We start from the raw sequence: 23408 nt of genomic DNA, 5'->3' as shown, positions 1-23408 counted from the left end.
TAACAAAATTATTGACTGGTAACTTTGTTTATCACAACTGTGTGCAACAATCAGTCATACTTAAGATTGTTTGTCACAAGAAATGGTGGGCAGAGCAAATGATGTCTTCTTTTTTCATTCATTGCATAATGCTTTAGCCACACAACATAAGGTGTTTGTGTACAAACTAAACAATGTTTTTTAAATAAAAATTAGACAAGTCTGCTTCTGCTCTTTTGCTTAAAATTTCAGTTCAAAATTGCACAATCTGTACATGTATTTTATCCAGAAATCACATCTGGAACGAATGACAAAACGTGTGTGTATTCATTCGTGTAGACACAACTGGGGGTGACATTTGGAACATGGGACTGAGCCTCTGGGAGAAGTGTGGGACCGTGAACCAACATCTGAAGGTAGCATTAATAACCAACAACAACTTGTTACCATGGTTACAAAACAGACACCACCACAAGGAAAGGGAGTTTAGAATGGGACAACAACAGATCACCTCACACCAGTCACCACAACAGTCTCAGTTTAAGAAAGTATATCTAATACAAGGTGTCAGTTAAACGTTGTATACATGCATCTTAATACAACTTCAACTTGCTGATTGAAATAATTGAGGAAGAATTGTTAATACAAAAGATGTGAAAGAGATTTTCACCACGTGTTAATAGAGTAAAGAATTATTCCACACTTACAGCATCACAACATGAAACAAGAATTCATCAATATGCCGGGACACTACTGGATCTCGTTATTTACTGAGAGTATGGTTTTATGCTGCTTTAAGCAATATTCCAGCATTGGCTTCACACATTGTACCCATGGGGAGATTTGAACCTGGGTTTTAAGCGTGACGATCGAACACTTTAACCACTAGGCCACCCCACAGCCCTTGTTATTTAGAACATGTAGCATGTGTAGTATATAAAGATACTGAAGCATACTGAAAGCATATCAGAAACAATGCATGTGAATGAGTAAGTCTGATAATTCATCCTTATTTTATCATGTTACTGGTAACCATGTTGATCTGTCTCCCAGGAGTCTCAACTCAAGTCTAGAATGATTAGGCAAGTCTAGACTGCCTCTTATGGATTGTTCTTGGCTCCGTTTGGACTTTATTTGTTATATTTTGTAGATATATATTCTTAAGTACGGTAACTTTATTTCTGAGACTAAATGTCAGTCAACACAGATATAGGTAAAATAATGTACTTGAACACTTAATTCAAAATAGTAAGAGAATTAAAATCATTAAGTGATGGGCCAAAGTGTGTGCATTGTGTCATGAGAATATTTATAGAAGTAATATCACATATGTCTTTGAGAGTTCTGTTCCAAAATTGTAACCCATACATCCAATAAGCATTTATCTATTGTTCCCAAAACATATTTCAGATATGCTGATTTGCATTTTATTTGTCAGTTTCTTTGAGAACCTGGCAATTTTGAATAGCCATGTAGAACCTACTTTCAGCTTATGTGTCTCATAATTCTGGAATGTCTAGCTATTTGATATGGCAGATCTGAAAATTACTTGTAACTACATAAATTAATTTATGCTAAACACAATTCAATAGTACTCTTAAAATACAGTATGGCACCTGTTAGAATTTGAATGAGTGAGTGAGTGAGTGAGTATGGTTTTACGCCACTTTTAGCAATATTCCAGCAATATCACGGCGGGGGACACCAGAAATGGGCTTCACAGATTGTACCCATGTCGGGAATCGAACCCGGGTCTTCGGTAGAATTTGAATGAAGGGACCACCATAAATCTTCAAATTTAATTTTAACAAGGATCCACCCATGAACTTTTATGCTTTATTCAAACACCAATTCTGAATACTTTACTGACCAACTTTACATAAAATATAGTTACTTTCTACAAGTTGTGTTTTAACACGATTAAGTTGCCTTTTACGACCAGCATAGGTGGCTGGGGACCTACACTAACCTGGAATACACACAGGGTATACACACAAACTCAGAGAAAATGTTCAGTATCACTGCTCATGTCTTACATTATAAATTCTTATTTTACAATTGACATCTATTTTCAGTAACTGAAACAGCAAAACAACACTGTGATACATAAGACTTTCTACAGAAATACATATATTGTGTTTCTATACCAGTATTCCCGAATCTGTAAGCAAAACAAGTAATAGATTAAAAGAATATTTAACCACTTCAGGCATATTCAAATAAAGAAAATAGAAACATACAGCAATTAAATAATGCCTTTTGAGAGCCCTGAAAGTTCCAAAAGGTTTATATCTTTCTAACATTGGGACAAGAAACCCCAATTGGAAATCAATAATGGAGGTTTATGTATAGCATAAATTGTCTGGAAAACTTTCAGGGAATCTCTCAAGAAACAAGTACACCATGATTACAATAGAGAAAGCTAAAAGAACCATGCTGCGAGTTGTCGGAGGTGAACATAATTAGCATGACCAGAACGAGGGGAAATTGGGAGGTAAATTGATGCATACTCTGTTAATCAGTATCAATAATAAAATAAAATGAGCCCCGTCCCCCACAATACCAAACTACAAAACAGACATCTTCACTTCTACTTCTCTATAAGACACTCAGCTAGATGTTCATGCTCATACATCTACTTTTAAATTCAGGTATCCTACTTTGCACAGACCTATGCTATGATGCTTATCATAGAACAGCCTTTAGGATACAAATATTAACTCATTAAATTAAAACAACACAGGAGAACATTGAATAGATAAAAGTGAAAAACATAATGTGTCCTGAAAACCAATAGTACGCCATAAAAGAACCATTATTTCAAAAAGGCAAACCTTATAAATATGCACCATGTCATCTCATAATTATGGCCATTCAAGTCAAAAACTCACAATCAAACAAATTTCTTGATGTAAAAACCATTACGACATCCACACCATGGACATACAGATAAAAATGGGGGGGAATACCTAACATGTAGCTTCATACTACAATCGAATATACATCTGTCATCTCCATACTATACTGCTACTACTAAAGATAAACTGAACATGATAATTCTAACCTTTGTACCATTTAATAGGTTTTAATCAGTATGCGTTCCACACACTAGAAACAAACTTGATTGATACTGTAAAACTTAATCCAACCAATTTCCCTAGCTGTTGAGCATACCAACCTAGGTATCACATCTTTTATATTGTCTTGATTATTTGTATATTAGATACACAGTTTGAACATTGAACTTATTCACACTGATTACAACCAGTCTGCAACTTCAACCACAAATAATAAGACCCGAGTCTAGTAAGCTCAGCTGATAACTGTCCATATATTCACACTAAAATCGACTCAAAATAATGATTTTTGCCATGTTCGGGCTAGAAGACTCAAATGGTTTTAGCACAGACTGCAAAAGCTGAATTTTCTGACCTTTACACTGACTTAACACATTTCTGATCAGGACGGTTTAGTGATAAAATTCACACACAAAACAATCACATGACAGTTGGCGAGCTATAGCCAAGATGGAAAACTGGTGCTACACGTCAACCACTTTCATACCAAATTGACATGGTGCATATTGCAATAATCCCCTGCTAACAACTTTGACATTGAAAACGGAATTCATAATGACATGCAACAATACACACAAATCAACGTAATAAGCATACTGTAAGCAACGTGCTAAGGAGACCTGAGATGTGCAATATACAAGTACTGCTGACTGCAAGCCTCACTTCTCCAATTACCTTCAGATTTAGGCTCCTCGCTAGACTCCACAATAGTTTTAGGAGGCTCTGTTTTAACATAGTCCGATGGCTCTGGGGTAGGGGGCGGGGTTGGCTCTAGAGTAGATGATGAGGGTGGGGATGCAGACGAGTGGTCGGGAATTGATGGGACAAGAACAGGGGCGAAGTCAGGTTCTGGGACAGATTCTGTGGGCTGTTGGGAAGGCTCGTCTCCGAACGAGATCAATTGATCTGTCAAGAGTTGTTCAGCCTCCGACGCACCAGCAGCATATCGGTCCTCTTCTGCCTGTTCCTCACCCGGAATGGAGGTTGATGTCACTTCCTCGTCTTGGGGGAGATAGTCATCCATTTCGGCACCAGCTGCATCGTATTTGTCCACTCGCTCGAAATCGTCGGTTGTAAAATTGTTGCTTTCTGGTTGACTATCCATTGGGTTTGGATCTGAGAAATCTGCCATAATGCAAGAGTCTTTATCACAAGTAGGGTAGAATGTTCGCGAGACCTGTTGTGCAGAATAGCTCAAGAGGCTAATGTCTCACTATGCAGTCAGATCGTTCACTGCATTAACATGGCCGTCGTCTGACGTAATCAGCGCATGCGCCCCCTAAGTTGGTTATAAGATCGCTGTACGCATCCGAAATAAACATTTGCGCATTGTAAGAGACGGAGCCCAGCTAAAGGCAAGGCGGCAGTCGGTACTTGACTCGTTTATCCATACTCATTGAATGCGTCAACACGAAGTGTATTTGGGCGCCTCATCGAAATAATATACGTGAACATTGAAATAGAAGATTACTGAAAACACATTACTTTTGAGGTGTTATTTCGTGTTGGTCTCTTGTATCCATGTTAAGTATATAAAATTTAACCCCTTTTACAAATGGCAGGAAAAAAACAAATGAATCACATGTTCATCAGTCATAGTTTAAAAATAGAATGACTAATACATTATTCATTATAAACAGGATTAATATTTTCAATGGACATGATGGATTATTGGGCTAATAGACTGACATTTAATCCCAGAAATATGTATCTTCAAAATGTAAAAAATATTATCCAAATGGAGCCCAGAACAATCATAAATTTCAGTCCTGGCGCTGAGGCAACCTAGACTTGAGTTGGACTCCTTTTTTTATTTATTCTCTACGGCCTAGGAGAGAGTGAGTGAGTATAGCAGAGGACACCAGAAATGGGCTTCACACATTGTGCCCATGTCGGGAATCGAACCCGGGTCTTCGGCGTGACGAGCTAACGCTTTAACCACTAGGCTACCCGACCGTCCCGCCTAGGAGAGAGCCTACATGGCGAAGTCTAGACGTTGTAATAAGAGCCTTCAATTCAAATGAGACATTGCAGTATTTAATTAAGGTACTCATTATCTGATAGATCACTATACATTATAACGCTTGAGTTGTGGCCACACACTGGTGTTTGAACGACTTGAAGCAATCTTGCTGGGACTGCTATAGCCTGTCTCACAGTCCATGAATCATATTGTTCTCCCATCCGCCCATGCCTTACTGCAATGCGTCAGCCCTAAATGAAGAAAGTCTAGAATTTCCTATCTGAATCTCCCATCCCACTGGGGTTCCCATTGAGTTTGAATGTAGTTGTTTGTTTCTATCAAAATTACATATTTTCAGAGAGACTAAGTGTTATACTATGAATAGCAGTTTACCCGAGGAGGTGAAATGAGGTTTAACGTCGCGATCAAGATTATTGCATTTTTATAGCGGCGCAAACGTGCGTGCGTGCGTGCGTGCGTGTGTGTGTGTGTGTGTGTGTGTGTGTGTTTGTATTGGCTCGGTATAATGCCGAGTTTATAGTGCTAGCCCACTGAGATGCCATGCCGCAGTTTAACATGAATACCCTACTCAGACACACTATAACGACTCCGAACTGACCAGTCCTAGTTTTAGCCCCTTAATGCCGAGCGATAGGCAGGGTAACAACAAGTACCATTTTTAAACGCCTTTGGTGTGACGCGGCCGGAGTTCGTACCTACCACGGAGGCGGTCATTTTCCCTTTAAATACGAAAATACGATACAGTCACGAGTGAAACCTGGTTTGTTCGGACTACGTTATTCTGGAAACCTTACCTTCTGGGGGATCACTCCTGAGGACGCTTACATGTATACAAAGTTAAATCACTCCTCAACGAAGACTCGTTAATCCGGAAAGTTTGATTATCCGGATTAACGGGGTTTCATTAATATGAATCCTTATTATTCAACGTTTCCACAAATATTACTCAGACATGGTATATGTCATCTTCCCAAGGCAAGGGAGTAAACTGACTGAAAACTTTTAAAATAGAGTCAGTTAACTCCCTTGCCTCGGGAAGATGGGTAAATATATATTTTTAACAATTTGTCAGTTAAAGACAACACGTGCATCTCTAGGAATTCATCACGACAGCACTTCGCGCCGGCGACACGGTATCACGGCCGGGTGTATATCATATACACCCACTGTACTTCGACCTACATAGTCTCTGTCACTTCCCCCGTTATCTGCCCCGTATTCTCACACGCCTCTCGGGTCGGTTAACCACCACTGTCCTAGAAACGAAATATCCTAGAAATGCAAGCATATGATCTTGTTGGGATGTTGACCACGTGGCTCAAGTCGTACCTGCCTACCCGGCGTCTGGTAAGTTCAGAGTGAGAGGAAGTTCTTGTTTACAGTACATGTACACCCGCTTGAACACCCTGTCGACATTCACAGGAAGTACAATTTTGAGAGGGTGATAGGTGAGGTGAGGTGAAATGGGGTTTAACGTCGCGTCCAAGATTACTGCACTTATATAGCGACGTGCATGTACGTGTGTGTTTGTGTGGCTACTTGTACTAGTCCAGACTGATGCCGATTTATAGTGCTAGCTCACTGAGATACCATGCCGCAGTTTAACATGAATACCCCACTCAGACACGGTATACTGACTCCGAGCCGACCAGTCCTTGTTTTAGCCCCTTAATGCCGAGCGCCAGACAGGGTAACAACAAGTACCATCTTTTAACGTCTTTTGGTATGACGTCAGGGATCGAACCCCGGACCTTCCGCTCTCCGGGCGGACGCTCTACCATGTTGTTTAAACACCCATTATGAAATTCAATTGAGCGTAAAATGCACGAGGTAGGTTGGGTCAGTATTTACAGGACGTCATTTAAAGTTTTGAATATATATTTACCCAAACTAACTACAAGTAGTATCATAAACACGTGAAAGAATCTCATTTAAGATGTAATGGACTGCAGCATGCCACAGCTACACTCATCCGTGACATCAACGTCACAGCATAAAAAACAATAACCGGATATTTAGCAATGTGGTGAGGTGAAATGGGGTTTAACGTCGCGTCCAAGATTATTGCACTTATATAGCGACGTGCGTGTACGTGTGTGTTTGTGTGGCTACTTGTACTAGTCCAGACTGATGCCGATTTATAGTGCTAGCTCACTGAGATACCATGCCGCAGTTTAACATGAATACCCCACTCAGACACGGTATACTGACTCCGAGCCGACCAGTCCTTGTTTTAGCCCCTTAATGCCGAGCGCCAGACAGGGTAACAACAAGTACCATCTTTTAACGTCTTTTGGTATGACGTCAGGGATCGAACCCCGGACTTTCCGCTCTCCGGGCGGACGCTCTACCATGTTGTTTAAACACCCATTATGAAATTCAATTGAGCGTAAAATGCACGAGGTAGGTTGGGTCAGTATTTACAGGACGTCATTTAAAGTTTTGAATATATATTTACCCAAACTAACTACAAGTAGTATCATAAACACGTGAAAGAATCTCATTTAAGATGTAATGGACTGCAGCATGCCACAGCTACACTCATCCGTGACATCAACGTCACAGCATAAAAAACAATAACCGGATATTTAGCAATGTGGTGAGGTGAAATGGGGTTTAACGTCGCGTCCAAGATTATTGCACTTATATAGCGACGTGCATGTACGTGTGTGTGTTTGTGTGGCTGCTTGTACTAGTCCGGACTGATGCCGATTTATAGTGCTAGCACACTGAGATACCATGCCGCAGTTTAACATGAATACCCCACTCAGACACAGTATACTGACTCCGAGCCGACCAGCCCTTGTTTTAGCCCCTTAATGCCGAGCGCCAGACTATTTAGCAATGGATACTCGTAGGTTGAAGCCGGAAAATCTCAAATGTGAAAGAACATTTCTTGAGCTTGTCACTACCTGATTCAGTCTGAGTCAGTTTGATCCATCTTGGAATAAATCCGGGTTGATATAGATATATATCATCCTTTCACGAACAAAAGCTACTTGAAATAACTGAACATATACAAGAGATAGTAAGGGCAGCCCTTTCGTGTCTTTGACCCATTGATAACACTAACCCACGTGGGTGTGTTGACATACCCCGGACTCCGGGTAGGTGTATTTAAACAGAGGTCAAAGGTCAAAGGTCAAAGGTCCTGTGTACACGCACACCCTCTTTCATATATCAAAACGATATACACTGCCGGGCTAAAGAAAGTTAACACCCATGTTTGATGGTGGCTAAAAATGAAACAAGGAAGGGTAATTATACGATGGTGATGCATTTGATACGGGTATCATAGTTGTGTTTTGGACCTGGAGTGTACAGTGTTTAGGCGACAAAGGGTAACGTGTATGAACAAGAACTGTACATTTGGGCCTCTTAATAGTTTCATTTAAATATATTCACATTGCATAGTTTTGTCATTTTATCATACTATTTTATCAGATTATGAAGAACACTTAAAAATATTAATTCTTTTCTTTTACAACATCACTCTTCCCGAGAGAGAGAGAGAGAGAGAGAGAGAGAGAGAGAGAGAGAGAGTGGGTTCCGTTTATGATTGCGGAAAATACGATAAATTTGTATTTTTTAATGTAATTATTAAGAAAAACATCGCCCATTTGTTTTATTTTATATCGAGTGACCCAAATTCTTGCAGGTAGATAGAAATTATAGCTTCGACATACATACGGTCACAGCTATGAATCTGTTGCTATATGAGTGCTGTATATATTATATACACACCTTATTACTGTTTGCGGCAATCGGCACAACACTTACGGCTATTACTGATCAACACGTTACATGTATTGTGCGATTAACAACGAAACTTACCATTATTGCTTAGCTGGCTGCTTAATTATGTGGAAAGCAGCCTGCCGCGAACCCTTTTGACCCAGGCCGCGTATAACATCAATTATGTAAACAGCATACACGGTCCGTGCACACACAATAACAATCTGGACAATGCCCTCTTATGCAACTTAGAGGATGCAATCGAGCGATACACAAAGGCTTGAAGTAACACGTGGCATATGCATAGATATAATTATGTCACATGGAATTGCCGTTCTGAGCATCACACGAGTGTTATAACAGGGAGTTTAGTTTGCATGTCATTGGTCCCAAAATGCGTGGATCGGTGCTCATGATGTCAATCACTGCATGGCATGGTCCAGACTATATTAATATATTTACAGACTACCGTCATATAGCTAGAATATTGTTATGCGGAGTGCGCCGCACTAAAGACCACAACAGCTGTATTAAATCTGTATTAATTTGAAATGAACATGAACGTTCATTTGGGATATCAGTACTGTTCGTTTGACGACATCGACATGCAATCAGCTACATAAAGACAAGCTATCAAAGGTCATTATCCTAATCAAATGTTGAGTAGTATTAAGTATTGTGTTGAGATCCCGGGTTCACGTTAACAATGCCTCAGCCTGTCTAGCCTGTCTACTGTCCATACAGATTTGACAATCACACGTCAAGCTTTTGACTGATAACACTTGTCTTTATAATCGCGAACCTGATATTCCCATATGATTTCCGGGTTCGTTTGGGATAGTTATTCATTGTGTTGTCTTTAGAACGTGTTTACAAATATTCTTTGTAGTATCTGTTAGTCAGTTGCAAAATAAGATAATTTGTAAACACGTTTTAAAGACAACGTGATAAATAACAATTGCAAAATAAGATAATTTGTAAGCACGTTTTAAAGACAACGTGATAAATAACAGTTGAAAAATAAGACAATTTGTAAGCACGTTTTAAAGACAACGTGATAAATAACAGTTGAAAAATAAGACAATTTATAAGCACGTTTTAAAGACAACGTGATAAATAACAGTTGAAAAATAAGATAATTTGTAAGCACGTTTTAAAGACAACGTGATAAATAACAGTTGCAAAAAAGGTAATTGGTAAGCACGTTTTGAAGACAATATGATAAATAAATCCTCTAATGAATAGTTTTGTTCAGCTCTGTACGTAGCTACAGCCAAAACACGATGCAGTTCGCCATTCGCGGTTAAAGGTATTTTATGGCTACTTCAAAGGAATCTCTTGCACGCTTGTCGTGGGGTTTCCAAGTCAGTACGTGTTTTAGTGCTATTTCGGAGCAGTTCCTTGTATATTGGGATGTGAATAGACGTAATACATTGAGAATGGTGCGTGATAAAACGTCTTTTTCAGAACTCCTGGGCACCGTTCCTCAAAGCGATTGTAGAGCTACGACTGTCGTAAGCCTAAGCTTAATAATGAGAGTTACGATCATCTTAGCGCTACGATCGCTTTGTGGAACGGGTCCCTGAACTTCAAAGACACTATTCTCAAGGGAGATCGGGAAAGAAATGTTACAACAAATACACTTCAGAAATACATGTTTAACTTGATAACATATTCAAGTCGTTTATAAATTTGTGTGTGCAGATTTGCGCTACTTGACCATGCCAGGATTCGCTGATTCAGGGTTAAAATCCCAGATTCGTCTGATTATATCCCATAGTTTATCTGCACAATACCTTCGCCTTTTTTAACATGGTGGTAAACGTAGGCGACCTGTGCCACTTAGGGTCTCCTCCCCCACAAGCTGACACGGGGTGACATTACAAGCTACGTAATGGAAACGTGAGGGAAACTCACACACTCTATGATTGTAATATACGGGTAATCATATTTCATACACACACAAAATGGAATTACCAGATAACCAAATTTGTCATTCCCAAATGTCTGGAACGACAGAGGTTCCAGTTGTAGCAGGTAGTGCAAATAAGACCATTTTCTTCAGACTGCCACGTTTGCAGCTAACTTAATAATAGACAGAAGAATCACAGGGTGGATTACATATACCCCGGATGTGCATTGAGTGCACCCGGAATTCTTAATATTTTACTTATCTATGAGAATCACGATATCCGTTTTGTTAATAATTAGAACACATGATCCGGGAATGAGTGAGTAAGTTGAGTTTACCGCCCTTGACCTGTATTCCAGTTATATGAGCGGAGATAAGCCGATCCCAAAGTTTACCAGAGGTATTAACTTCATACTTGAAATATGAACAGAAATGTTATGTCCGGTACAGAAGCCGGACCACCAACCTACCTACATCTTCACGTCATGATCCGTCAGCAGAAATAGAATACCACCACATCCGTATTGCAATACGCCCGTTAACCCTGTTCTTACACTATGTGGTAATAAAGACTGTTCATTGTATTTGGACTTATGTTTGTAATCTAGTTTTATTAATTTTATTCAAAATTTAATAATGTCAAGAATAATCTCGGCGCAAGTTTGTACCTCCAATATTTACAACTTATATATGAGGGCTTGTCATTACCCCTGTGATGCTGGAATTAAGTGTATCAACGATTTGTATTTTCTTTGAATAAGGGTCAATAAAATCTAATGACAGTGTTATATGACTATGTAATGTCAACCCTGTTAGCTGGGGGTATACCTTCTCCCTGACAGTGATGCTAAGTTGCATGTGGGTTTTGTAGAAGAGGAAGTAGTTGAACAAGTCAGCAGTCATTAAGTTGACTGATTGGCTTTATTGAGTATATACACCGTGAGGAGGGATCTGAACTTGATAAACAAACAACCAACCAAAATACACCGTGTAGAGTTCAACTCCCTCTATATACACTGTATTGAGTTCAACCCCCAAAACATACAGTGTGTAGAGTTGAACCACCTCTATATACACTGTGTAGAGTTCAGCCCCCTTTATATACACTGTGTAGAGTTCAGCCCCCATTATATACACTGTGTAGAGTTCAGCCCCCTCTATAGACACTGTGTGGAGTTCAGTCCCCATTATATACACTGTGTAGAGTTCAGCTCCCACTATATACACTGTGTAGAGTTCAGCCCCCATCTATCGATACTCTGTAGAGTTCAGTCCCCCTCTATCGACATTGTGTAGAGTTCAGACCCCATTATATACACTGTGTAGAGTTCAGCCCCATTATATACACTGTGTAGAGTTCAGCCCCATTTTGTAACTTATAGATTTCAGCCCCCTCTATAGACACTGTGTGGAGTTCAGTCCCCATTATATACACTGTGTAGAGTTCTGCTCCCACTATACACACTGTGTAGAGTTCACCTCTCTCTATAGACACTGTGTAGAGTTCACCTCCCTCTATAGACACTGTGTGGAGTTAAGTCCCTATTATATACACTGGTGTAGAGTTCAGCTCCCACTATAGACACTGTGTAGATAGATAGATCATCTTTATTTGTTGATGAAGTTGATCCAGTTGATGAAGATACATTGATATGAGATATAAATGTATATATATAACAGCTGATATATTGTATGTACAGACAGTTTCACATCGTTATCAAATAATGTTTCTTAGTAGGTTTTTCCACATTTTAACAGTTTTACATACACGAAGCATTATATTCGCCCATAGATTGTATTCAATTGCCATAGTACTTTCTGTTGGCAAACCGCCAAGTAAAAAGGACAAAAAGGTATCGTCATCATCGTTCCAGATACTAGAAAAAGTTGTCACATCTAGTAAATCAATAATAGACTCAACAAGAATATTTCTTTGTTGTTGAGTCTTTTTACAATACATAAACACATGTTTGATAATATCAAAAGTAAATGTGCCGCATAAACATTCATCAGATTGTATACTGTAGGTGCTAAGGCATAATAAATATGCTAAATCATAGAAGTGTCCCGGCCTTTCAATTGTTAGTAACCAAAGTCTGTGTACCTTAGGTGATCGTATAAGAGAGTATCGTTTTAGGTTTTCTCTTGAATGAATCTCTGCATGAATTATGTTATGGTCACATACGCTTATTTGTTCTTTAACTCGACTCGCCCATGCATGTTTTGAGGGGAAATGAGAATAAATGGTATTTGTGTTTATGTCATTGTTGAGTTCATACTTGTTTACAAGTGAAAGCATGTGGTATACGGGTGACATTTTACATTTATCATCTTTTTCTTTAATTGTATCTAGTTCATACTGAACAAGTCTGTGCTGAAATAGTCTTTTAAATGCAAAGTTAATGTCACTATTACATAGTCTTCACAGAAATAAGAGACCTCGTTGATCAATGTACGCCTGGAGAGAAATTAAACCCAGACAATCTCTGGTGACGACGGAAGGAGTGCGTCTAGACAGTCCTTGAATCTTTTTACAAAAATAACGTTGAATAATTTCAAGCATTTCGTATTCCTTCGGTGACAGTTTACCCCATACACTACAAGCAAATAGTCCACATGGTAAAATTACCCTTTCCCATATACCAACAGCTGGGATAGGATTTAAGCCACCAAAGTATAGTCCATGATTATGATTTATATCGATTAACATTCTGAGTTTTTCACATATTAGATGGGTACGTTCTAAGGTTTTCTTTGATGTACTTAGAAGCAATCCAGCATAAGTTACATTTTCCTTTTTAGGAAGTACTTGTGAACCAATGTAGACACATTTACAGACAGATTTGCGAATATTCCCAAACAGTAGAAATGCACTATTACTGGCATTATATTTCAAATGCCATCTATTAGCATAGGTGTATATATTATTCAGTAGACATTGCAGTCCGTCAGGGGAGCTGCTCAACAGCGTAGTATCGTCTGCTAATAGGATGCCGGGTGTATTACCCCATGGAAGACACAAGCCACGCTCAAATCATCAAGTGAATACAACAAGTCGTTAATATATAGAGTAAAAAACCATGCCGATAAAACGCGACCTTGACCAACACCTTGCTTAACATGAAACACATTTGATGTACACACTGGTGTAGAGTTCAACCCCCTCTTTATACACTATTTAGAGTCCACCTCCCTCTATCGACAATGTGTAGAGTTCAGCCCCCTCTTTATACACCATTTAGAGTTCACCTCCCTCTATCGACACTGTGTAGAGTTCAGCCCCCTCTTTATACACCATTTAGAGTTCACCTCCCTCTATCGACACTGTGTAGAGTTCAGCCCCCTCTTTATACACTATTTAGAGTTCACCTCCCTCTATCGACACTGTGTAGAGTTCAGCCCCCTCTTTATACACTATTTAGAGTTCACCTCCCTCTATCGACACTGTGTAGAGTTCAGTCCCCATTATAAACACTATTTAGAGTTCAGCCCCCTCTTTATACACTATTTAGAGTTCACCTCCCTCTATCGACACTGTGTAGAGTTCAGTCCCCATTATATACACTGTGTAGGGTTCAGCCCCCTCTTTATACACTATTAAGAGTTCACCTCCCTCTATCGACACTGTGTAGAGTTCAGCCCCCTCTTTATACACTATTTATAGTTCACCTCCCTCTATCGACACTGTGTAGAGTTCAGCCCCATCTGTATACACTATTTAGAGTTCACCTCCCTCTATCGACAATGTGTAGAGTTCAGCCCCCTCTTTATACACTATTTAGAGTTCACCTCCCTCTATCGACACTGTGTAGAGTTCAGCCCCCTCTTTATACACTATTTAGAGTTCACCTCCCTCTATCGACACTGTGTAGAGTTCAGCTCCCACTATATACACTGTGTAGAGTTCACCTCCCTCTATCGACACTGTGTAGAGTTCAGCCCCCATTATATACACTGTGTAGAGTTCAGCCCCCTCTTTATACACTATTTAGAGTTCACCTCCCTCTATCGACACTGTGTAGAGTTCAGTCCCCATTATATACACTGGTTTAGAGTTCAGCCCCCTCTTTATACACTATTTAGAGTCCACCTCCCTCTATCGACACTGTCTAGAGTTCAGTCCCCATTACATACACTATTTAGAGTTCAGCCCCCTCTTTATACACTATTTAGAGTTCACCTCCCTCTATCGACACTGTGTAGAGTTCAGTCCCCATTATATACACTGTGTAGAGTTCAGCCCCCTCTTTATACACTATTAAGAGTTCACCTCCCTCTATCGACACTGTGTAGAGTTCAGCCCCCTCTTTATACACTATTTAGAGTTCACCTCCCTCTATCGACACTGTGTAGAGTTCAGCTCCCACTATATACACTGTGTAGAGTTCACCTCCCTCTATCGACACTGTGTAGAGTTCAGCCCCCATTATATACACTGTGTAGAGTTCAGCCCCCTCTTTATACACTATTTAGAGTTCACCTCCCTCTATCGACACTGTGTAGAGTTCAGTCCCCATTATATACACTGGTTTAGAGTTCAGCCCCCTCTTTATACACTATTTAGAGTCCACCTCCCTCTATCGACACTGTCTAGAGTTCAGTCCCCATTATATACACTATTTAGAGTTCAGCCCCCTCTTTATACACTATTTAGAGTTCACCTCCCTCTATCGACACTGTGTAGAGTTCAGTCCCCATTATATACACTGTGTAGAGTTCAGCCCCCTCTTTATACACTATTAAGAGTTCACCTCCCTCTATCGACACTGTGTAGAGTTCAGCCCCCTCTTTATACACTATTTAGAGTTCACCTCCCTCTATCGACACTGTGTAGAATTCAGTCCCCATTATATACACTGTGTAGAGTTCAGTCCCCATGATATACACTGTGTAGAGTTCAGTCCCCATTATATACACTGTGTAGAGTTCAGCCCCCTCTTTATACACTATTTAGAGTTCACCTCCCTCTATCGACAATGTGTAGAGTTCAGTCCCCATTATATACACTGGTGTAGAGTTCAGCCCCCTCTTTATACACTATTTAGAGTCCACCTCCCTCTATATACACTGTCTAGAGTTCAGCCCCCTCTTTATACACTATTAAGAGTTCACCTCCCTCTATCGACACTGTGTAGAGTTCAGCCCCCTCTTTATACACTATTTAGAGTTCACCTCCCTCTATCGACAATGTGTAGAGTTCAGCCCCCTCTTTATACACTATTTAGAGTTCACCTCCCTCTATCGACACTGTGTAGAGTTCAGTCCCCATTATATACACTGGTGTAGAGTTCAGCCCCCTCTTTATACACTATTTAGAGTCCACCTCCCTCTATCGACACTGTGTAGAGTTCAGTCCCCATTATATACACTGGTTTAGAGTTCAGCCCCCTCTTTATACACTATTTAGAGTTCACCTCCCTCTATCGACACTGTGTAGAGTTCAGTCCCCATTATATACACTGGTGTAGAGTTCAGCCCCCTCTTTATACACTATTTAGAGTTCACCTCCCTCTATCGACACTGTGTAGAGTTCAGCCCCCATTATATACACTATTTAGAGTTCACCTCCTTCTTTATACACTATTTAGAGTTCACCCCCCTCTATCGACACTGTGTAGAGTTCAGCCCCCTCTTTATACACTATTTAGAGTTCACCTCCCTCTATCGACACTGTGTAGAGTTCAGTCCCCATTATATACACTGTGTAGGGTTCAGCCCCCTCTTTATACACTATTAAGAGTTCACCCCCCTCTATCGACACTGTGTAGAGTTCAGCCCCCTCTTTATACACTATTTAGAGTTCACCTCCCTCTATCGACACTGTGTAGAGTTCAGTCCCCATTATATACACTGGTTTAGAGTTCAGCCCCCTCTTTATACACTGTGTACAGTTCAATCCCCACTATAGACACAATATATCGAGTTCAGATCCCAGCATATACACTATAATCGAGTGGCGCCCCCTCTATCAATATTTTATTGAGTTTAGTCCCCTCGACGTACATGTCGTGTTCATCACTCTCACAAAAAAACTATGTTGAGTTTCTTGGGCACTTTTCTCCAAAAAGTAAGGAGGGCATTAGGGCTTTTTTCGGATTACTGAAAACAAAAGTGATACATGAGCACTTTTTTGTCCCCCACCAAGAATACCAAGAATAAAATAGTCTCTTTTTAAAAAAAAAGAAAAAAAAAGAGAGAAAAGAATGCCAACAAACACAACTGGGCAGACATTGAACTCAGCTGATACAATATGATTGTCAAGCATATCATTTTATGAATGAGCCGTGACAATGGAAACTTGAAAAAAATATCCATGGCCAAAATAACAACTACACACGATAGACAGGGGCACGCCAATGATCCTTCTTTTCAGCTATACTTTATGGCATCACTAATTCAGCATGAATGAACTCCGGTGGAAATTGTAAAAGTTCTAAGTTTTTAATTAATTAACTATTGTTGGATAATTAAAACCAGTTGTCAAACTGCAGGTGCACTTTCATCCAAGGTGATTGCTGTCGACGGTGACACTTCAAAGGACTTAATTAGTGAACTAAGCACGTAGTAAATATTATGTTTCTATACCTCATTAGCTGATACGCACTGGTGATATACGGTGATAATTGTTTATTTGTCTTAAGAGGGCATATACATATAAAAACATACAAGACATAAACGTGACAACTTCCAGCCTTCTTGAGCTTATAAGACATGAACATTAAAATACAAATCGTAAGACAAAAAAAAATATATAAAATATGATAATGATAATAATAATATACACAACACAATACATACTAAAAAGACACACACACGCACACACACTCACACCAACACACACCCGCCCGCACAAAGAGCATACACAGGCACATACCAAATTCACAAACAGGTGTGCGTAGTAAAATGTATACATACACATGTATGTTTCAACGCCGGAGCTCTCTGATGTGTTGATTTTATTAATAATATTTGTTTGTTTTAATCACAGGATATATATATTTTTTTTTTTCTTAATAATGTTCAATATTGAATGGGTACAAAAGTTTATGTAAATCGTACTGCTCCTTAAATACTATTATGTATCGTAACTACTTTTATGTAAGGTATAGTCTGTATCACAGTCCCTGAACCATATTATTTTCCCTTTCACCAAGACCTTTATCTATTGCAAATAGCCCTAAATGAAGCAAGTCTAGATTTTCCTCTGAATCTCCATCAAACGTATATAGTTGCAGAGACTAAGCGTTGGTCTATGTATGGTAATATAGGGTTACTTCTGTCATGTATCAACGTGATTAATTCTATCCAGAGGCCATATAATAGATTATATGGTCTCTGGTATATCATTACAATCTTAAAGCTAACTACATGTATTTTTGTGACAATTAACTTAAACTGGTTAAAACTGTTCTGTAATATTACATTTTTTATTTTTAAAATGTTGATAAAGCATGTATGTGATTTAAGAGTGTTATATATTTTGTATGTTTTTTACATTGATCATGTTTTAACCTGATGGGTGTTTTTTACATAATTTTTATTATGTTTAGCTGGAGAACAACACTAACGACATTATCCTATTCCTATATACAGTGATACCGTTATTATGACAAAGTTCAAAATTGCTTGTTTGCCAATCCCTCCACTTTAAGGAAATAAATATGTTTATATCAAGTTCAAAATTTACCGCCAAATGGCATGAGCCAGTTACATAACAATGTTGTTCTGTCGCATGGATACGACGATGCAAACACTGAGTCGTCCTGCATAATTCAACATTTATTACACGTGTTTTCAATCAAACTTTCTTTTGAAGTATATCGTTGAGATATATCCACAGGTAAATAATGTATTACCTGCAATTTACTCAGCATATTTCACAATCTAAATCACATGGAGAGTTTTAGAAATATTGCGAAATCGCTGTTCTATTGATAAACGTGTTACGAATGTTGATTGGTCCGTCCTTTCGGCTACTATCCAATCAGAAAGACGAATGCTTCTGCAGGTCTGTATGGGTGATTGGCAGGAATGCACATGTTTATATCGGGAGGGGTAGACTTACTGTTGTTGATTAGTGGGCTTACGTCTAGCTTGAACGCATGAAGATGGGAGAAAATGGTATAATTCAACACAAGAATGGGCGTATAAACGGAGTAAACGGAAAACGTAATGGAAAACACTCAGAGGTAAAGTTTAATTTGTTAAGTCCAAGTTGAGATATTACTTCCCAAATGGACAAGACACCGGTGACATATTTTGTGGGTCAAGTGCCCGACTGTAGGGATTGTTGTTGTTGGCTACCGTACCTTGTGTGTGGATGTATCATGCTGTATTTATTTTTGACATCTTGTTTACTATTACAATAAACATTTTTGATTGAATGCGGTCTTATTTTTCATAAAATTGATAAATGATTAGCAGTGGTCTAGGCCTAGCGCCTCCGTTGTGAAAGTATGTCTCCGTAGTGAACGACTGGTCAGAAAATGCGTGTGACACCGTGACAGTCACAACCGACATTGACCAGCTGGGGTTGTGTTGACCGCCTACGGTTTATACAGGTTTTGGAGTTACAAATAACTCCATCATCTATGCACTGGGTGTAGGCCTGCTCGTATATATGTAAAATAATATGTGATTTTAGTCAGTGAATATATTTGGCCCTACGTTTCCCGATCTGACTCGTCGCTAACAGAAGTTGGCAAGATTTTCAAATGCTAAATTGATTTAAGTAAATGTATGCTACCTTCCAAACTTTAGCTTGGTGTAGGGCAGAGATCTGTTCACCTTGCACACACCCCTGTGTTTTGCTTAGTGATATAGCAGTCATGCTTCATTGATCATGAATAGATCTACATATGACTATTTATACTCAACCAGTTTTTCATGTCTCTTATAAAAAATATCAATATTGAATTGGTAGATCTATATACTACATATGCTATAAGTAGGCATACTATATATACTATATATTTAATTTTCAATCTCCAGTAAGCAGATTCCCGGCAGTGGCGGAACCCTTCGTTTGGGGCTTGATTTCGACCGCATTTTTTATCCTTCAGCCTTACAGAATATCCATAGACAACAAATATTACTGGTTTTCAGAGACTGAGTGGTGCTGAAAAAAACCTAGTTGAAATGTTGATGAAATTAGAATCTTTTGATTATGGTTACTTGGCAATTTTGTACCCCTTCCTTACTGGTGTTTTGTGTAAAAAATCTGTAATACGCATAGCCGAATATGGACAGTCATGTAAAATACAGGGAATATAGTTTTTGGATGTTGCAGTGACGTTTACAAACTCTAAAATCTTTCAATATCTACTTCATGTTATTGGTCCTAATGTACCATCCAAAGGTGAGATATTCTGGTTAAAAAGAAAAAAATATATATGTTACATCTATAGCAATAAACTTGCCTTGAACTTTATCAAAATGTACAGAAATTCACAGATAAAGGGGGGGGGGGGGGACGGGTGGCCCAGTCGTCTAAGGCGCTGCGATTCTCTGTGCAGAGTTGAGTCCCTTGGCCATGCCAGAAACCTATGATTGTGGGTTCGAATCCTGGTTTGAATACTGTTAAAACGAATACTGTTAAAAGCGGCTTAAACCCAACTCACTCGCTCACTGATAAAGGCAATGATATTAATCAGGTGACCTTTGTTTAAACACCTGATTTTTACAGCCAGGATATTTGTATGGATGACAGGGTCATATTATAGTAACTTAATAATTACAAATATTGTAAATTCATTCTGGGACAGTGGTTGATTGTCCCAAAGAGTCTTGGCAAAACTGGTAATGATATGCACAGTGATATTTGGATGTCTTATTATTTGATCATACAAATGTAATGGAATATCCTATTGTAATGTGTCTCCAGCAGAGTCACTGTCACTGGGACATGCATTCATGATGTTTGCACACAGAATAACAATGATCCAAAGTATTTGCTCAACCATGTTGAATATGACATACTTTATTATAGGTATGTCAAATATGGGAAAGTATTTTTTCAACTCATGGTTAAATGTGCATGATCAGAATTATTTTTTTCTGTCGTATGTTTTTTGTGAAAATAAACTGCTAAACAATATTTCATTTTGCCACTCAAATTGTATAGCATTTTTATCTTCAAAGTATATTTGATTTATGCTCAAAACCATGAATTTGATATTTGGAGATTTTGTTTACCCATAACAGTTTTTTATGAGCGTGACCCAGACACAAGAAGTTTATACCTTCAAAGTATATTTGCTTTACTGAACATACCATGAATAAAGTTTTGGAACATCCTTCCCCATCTCCAGATCTCACCCAGTTCACCCCACCCCATCCTTCTACAGATCTCACCCAGTACACCCTACCCCATCCTTCTCCAGATCTCACCCAGTACACCCTACCCCATCCTTCTCCAGATCTCACCCAGTACACCCCACCCTATCCATCTACAGTTCTCACCCACTACACCCTACCCCATCCTTCTACAGATCTCACCCAGTACACCCTACCGCATCCTTCTACAGATCTCACAAGTACACCCTACCCCGTCCTTCTACAGATCTCACCCAGTACACCCTACCCCATCCTTCTACAGATCTCACCCAGTACATCCTTCCCCATCCCCAGATCTCACCCAGTACACCCTACCCCCATCCTTCTACAGATCTCAACCAGTACACCCCACCCTATCCATCTACAGATCTCACCCAGTACACCCTACCCAATCCTTCTACAGATCTCACCCAGTACGTCCTTCCCCATCTCCTGATCTCACCCAGTACACCCTACCCCATCCATCTACAGATCTCACCCAGTACACCCTACCCCATCTGTCTACAGATCTCACCCAGTACACCCTACCCCATCCGTCTACAGATCTCACCCAGTACATCCTTCCCCATCTCCAGATCTCACCCAGTACATCCTTCCCCGTCTCAAGATCTCACAAAGTACACCCTACCCTATCCGTCTACAGATCTCACCCCGTACACCCTACCCCATCCGTCTACAGATCTCACCCAGTACACCCTACCCCATCTGTCTACAGATCTCACCCAGTACACCCTACCCCATTTGTCTACAGATCTCACCCAGTACATCCTTCCCCATCTCCAGATCTCACCCAGTTTTCCCTACCCCATCTCCAGATCTCACCCAGTACACCCTACTCCATCTACCAATCTCACACGGTACACCCTACCCCTTACTTCTACAAATATCCCCTGCCATGTATGCATATGAATAACCTCAATGGTAAACAAATTTTTTAATTTTTTGGGAGATGTCAAAATTATGTTATCTATTCACGATTTCATTTGTTTGTAAAGTGCTTTTTTATGTATATGTCATCGCTCAATGGTGAACATCAGATACACTTGCTAGAGTATGTGATGAATTTACATGTGAAAGGTAAAAAATGTTACACAGACCCCTTGTCACACACAAATCATGTCGGTTGTGATTTAAGTTAATGTTTATTTGTATGTGACATGGCGAGCAAATATACAGGACATAGCTGACATTTTGCCAAACACATAATCTGTTAGTGTACATATTCAGTGCTTTTGAGCAGTTTTGAATAAAACTGTAAACCTTTTCAACTGGCCCTTTTGAGTGTAGCAGTACACAATATCTTTAGCATGTCTAAAACTCTGCAAGACTGATAGATCCGGTTGTTAAGTGACCTGTGATTTGTGTCATGTCCTGTCACAGGGTTTTAAAACCAGTCTAGTCACGGCCTTGTGACCACACTTGAAATCTTAGAATGTTTACTCATTTTGGGGAAACCCTAATAGAGTAATGAATAGATGGGTGAAAAAATACTGGTGACCCAATGGAAAATGTAACAACCCAATTGCTCAAAAGGTTATCTGGAGCTCTGATATGTTTTATACATTGTTCATGTATTGAAAATGTTTTTGTGACATTGGTTTTCACACATTAGCAGGATTATCTAGTACTTGTAGATATTTCTCATTATTGTAATTAGTGCCACCTCAATAATTGTACACTTACCTCATCCATATTGGGGGCCGTCAAAGTAGCCTAGTGGTTAAAGCGTTTGCTCATCACGCTGATGACCAGGGTTCGATTCCCGACATGGGTACAATGTGTGAAGCCCATTTCTGGTGTCCCCAGCCGTGATATTGCTGGATTATTGCTAAAAGCGGCGTAAAATCAAACCTTTCGGTCCTCTAGGACGTCAGGGCACATGGATTAAAACCCACGTCCCCTCCAGGCTCCCCACGGCTGAACAGGGCAGGTTGTCCCCTAGGACGTCTGGGCACATGGATTAAAACCCACGTCCCCTCCAGGCTCCCCACGGCTGAACAGGGCAGGTTGTCCCCTAGGACGTCTGTGCACATGGATTAAAACCCACATCCCCTCCAGGCTCCCCACGGCTGAACAGGGCAGGTTGTCCTCTAGGACGTCTGGGCACATGGATTAAAACCCACGTCCCCTCCAGGCTCCCCATGGCTGAACAGGGCAGGTTGTCCCCTAGGACGTCTGTGCACATGGATTAAAACCCACATCCCCTCCAGGCTTTGACAAGACCGTTAATGGGTCATCTTGCTACTGGGTGGTCATTCAAAACTCAGGTTTCGTTTGTAAGAGATTACAGGGCAGCGTTAATCTAGTACTGACATACTCTGGTTGTATTAAGCTAAACTTACTAGCTAGGGTTTTCATACTCCGTTTTCCTTGTAATAAAAAATAA

At 39.7% G+C, this 23408-nt stretch overlaps 2 protein-coding genes across 8 annotated transcripts in view; one reads left to right on the top strand and one right to left on the bottom strand.

The window, feature by feature from the left end:
- The window catches only part of LOC139444263 (reticulon-1-A-like), a 33517-nt gene extending 29186 nt beyond the window's left edge, over positions 1-4331 (bottom strand). The window contains exon 1 of one of the 6 annotated variants that reach the window (XM_071225185.1): positions 3732-4331. In XM_071225185.1, the coding sequence (XP_071081286.1) occupies positions 3732-4188 (457 nt within the window). In that variant the 5' untranslated portion in view covers positions 4189-4331. The remainder of the gene's footprint in view (positions 1-3731) is intronic. The other 5 variants (XM_071225187.1, XM_071225189.1, XM_071225188.1 and 2 more) reach the window with 5 other exon arrangements.
- Positions 4332-6266: 1935 nt separating this feature from the next.
- The window catches only part of LOC139444073 (serine palmitoyltransferase 2-like), a 42567-nt gene continuing 25425 nt past the window's right edge, over positions 6267-23408 (top strand). Inside the window, exon 1 of one of the 2 annotated variants that reach the window (XM_071224983.1) lies at positions 6267-6387. In XM_071224983.1, the coding sequence (XP_071081084.1) occupies positions 6319-6387 (69 nt within the window). In that variant the 5' untranslated portion in view covers positions 6267-6318. Of the gene's footprint in view, positions 6388-18721; positions 18877-23408 lie in introns of those variants that run through there. The other variant, XM_071224982.1, reaches the window with a different exon arrangement.

This window comes from Haliotis cracherodii, unplaced genomic scaffold (genome assembly GCF_022045235.1).
Source record: "Haliotis cracherodii isolate W230 unplaced genomic scaffold, xgHalCrac1.p SCAF_5, whole genome shotgun sequence".
NCBI lineage: Eukaryota > Metazoa > Mollusca > Gastropoda > Lepetellida > Haliotidae > Haliotis > Haliotis cracherodii.
Note: the sequence above shows the minus strand (reverse complement) of the source record. Positions and strands in the feature narration are given on the sequence as shown.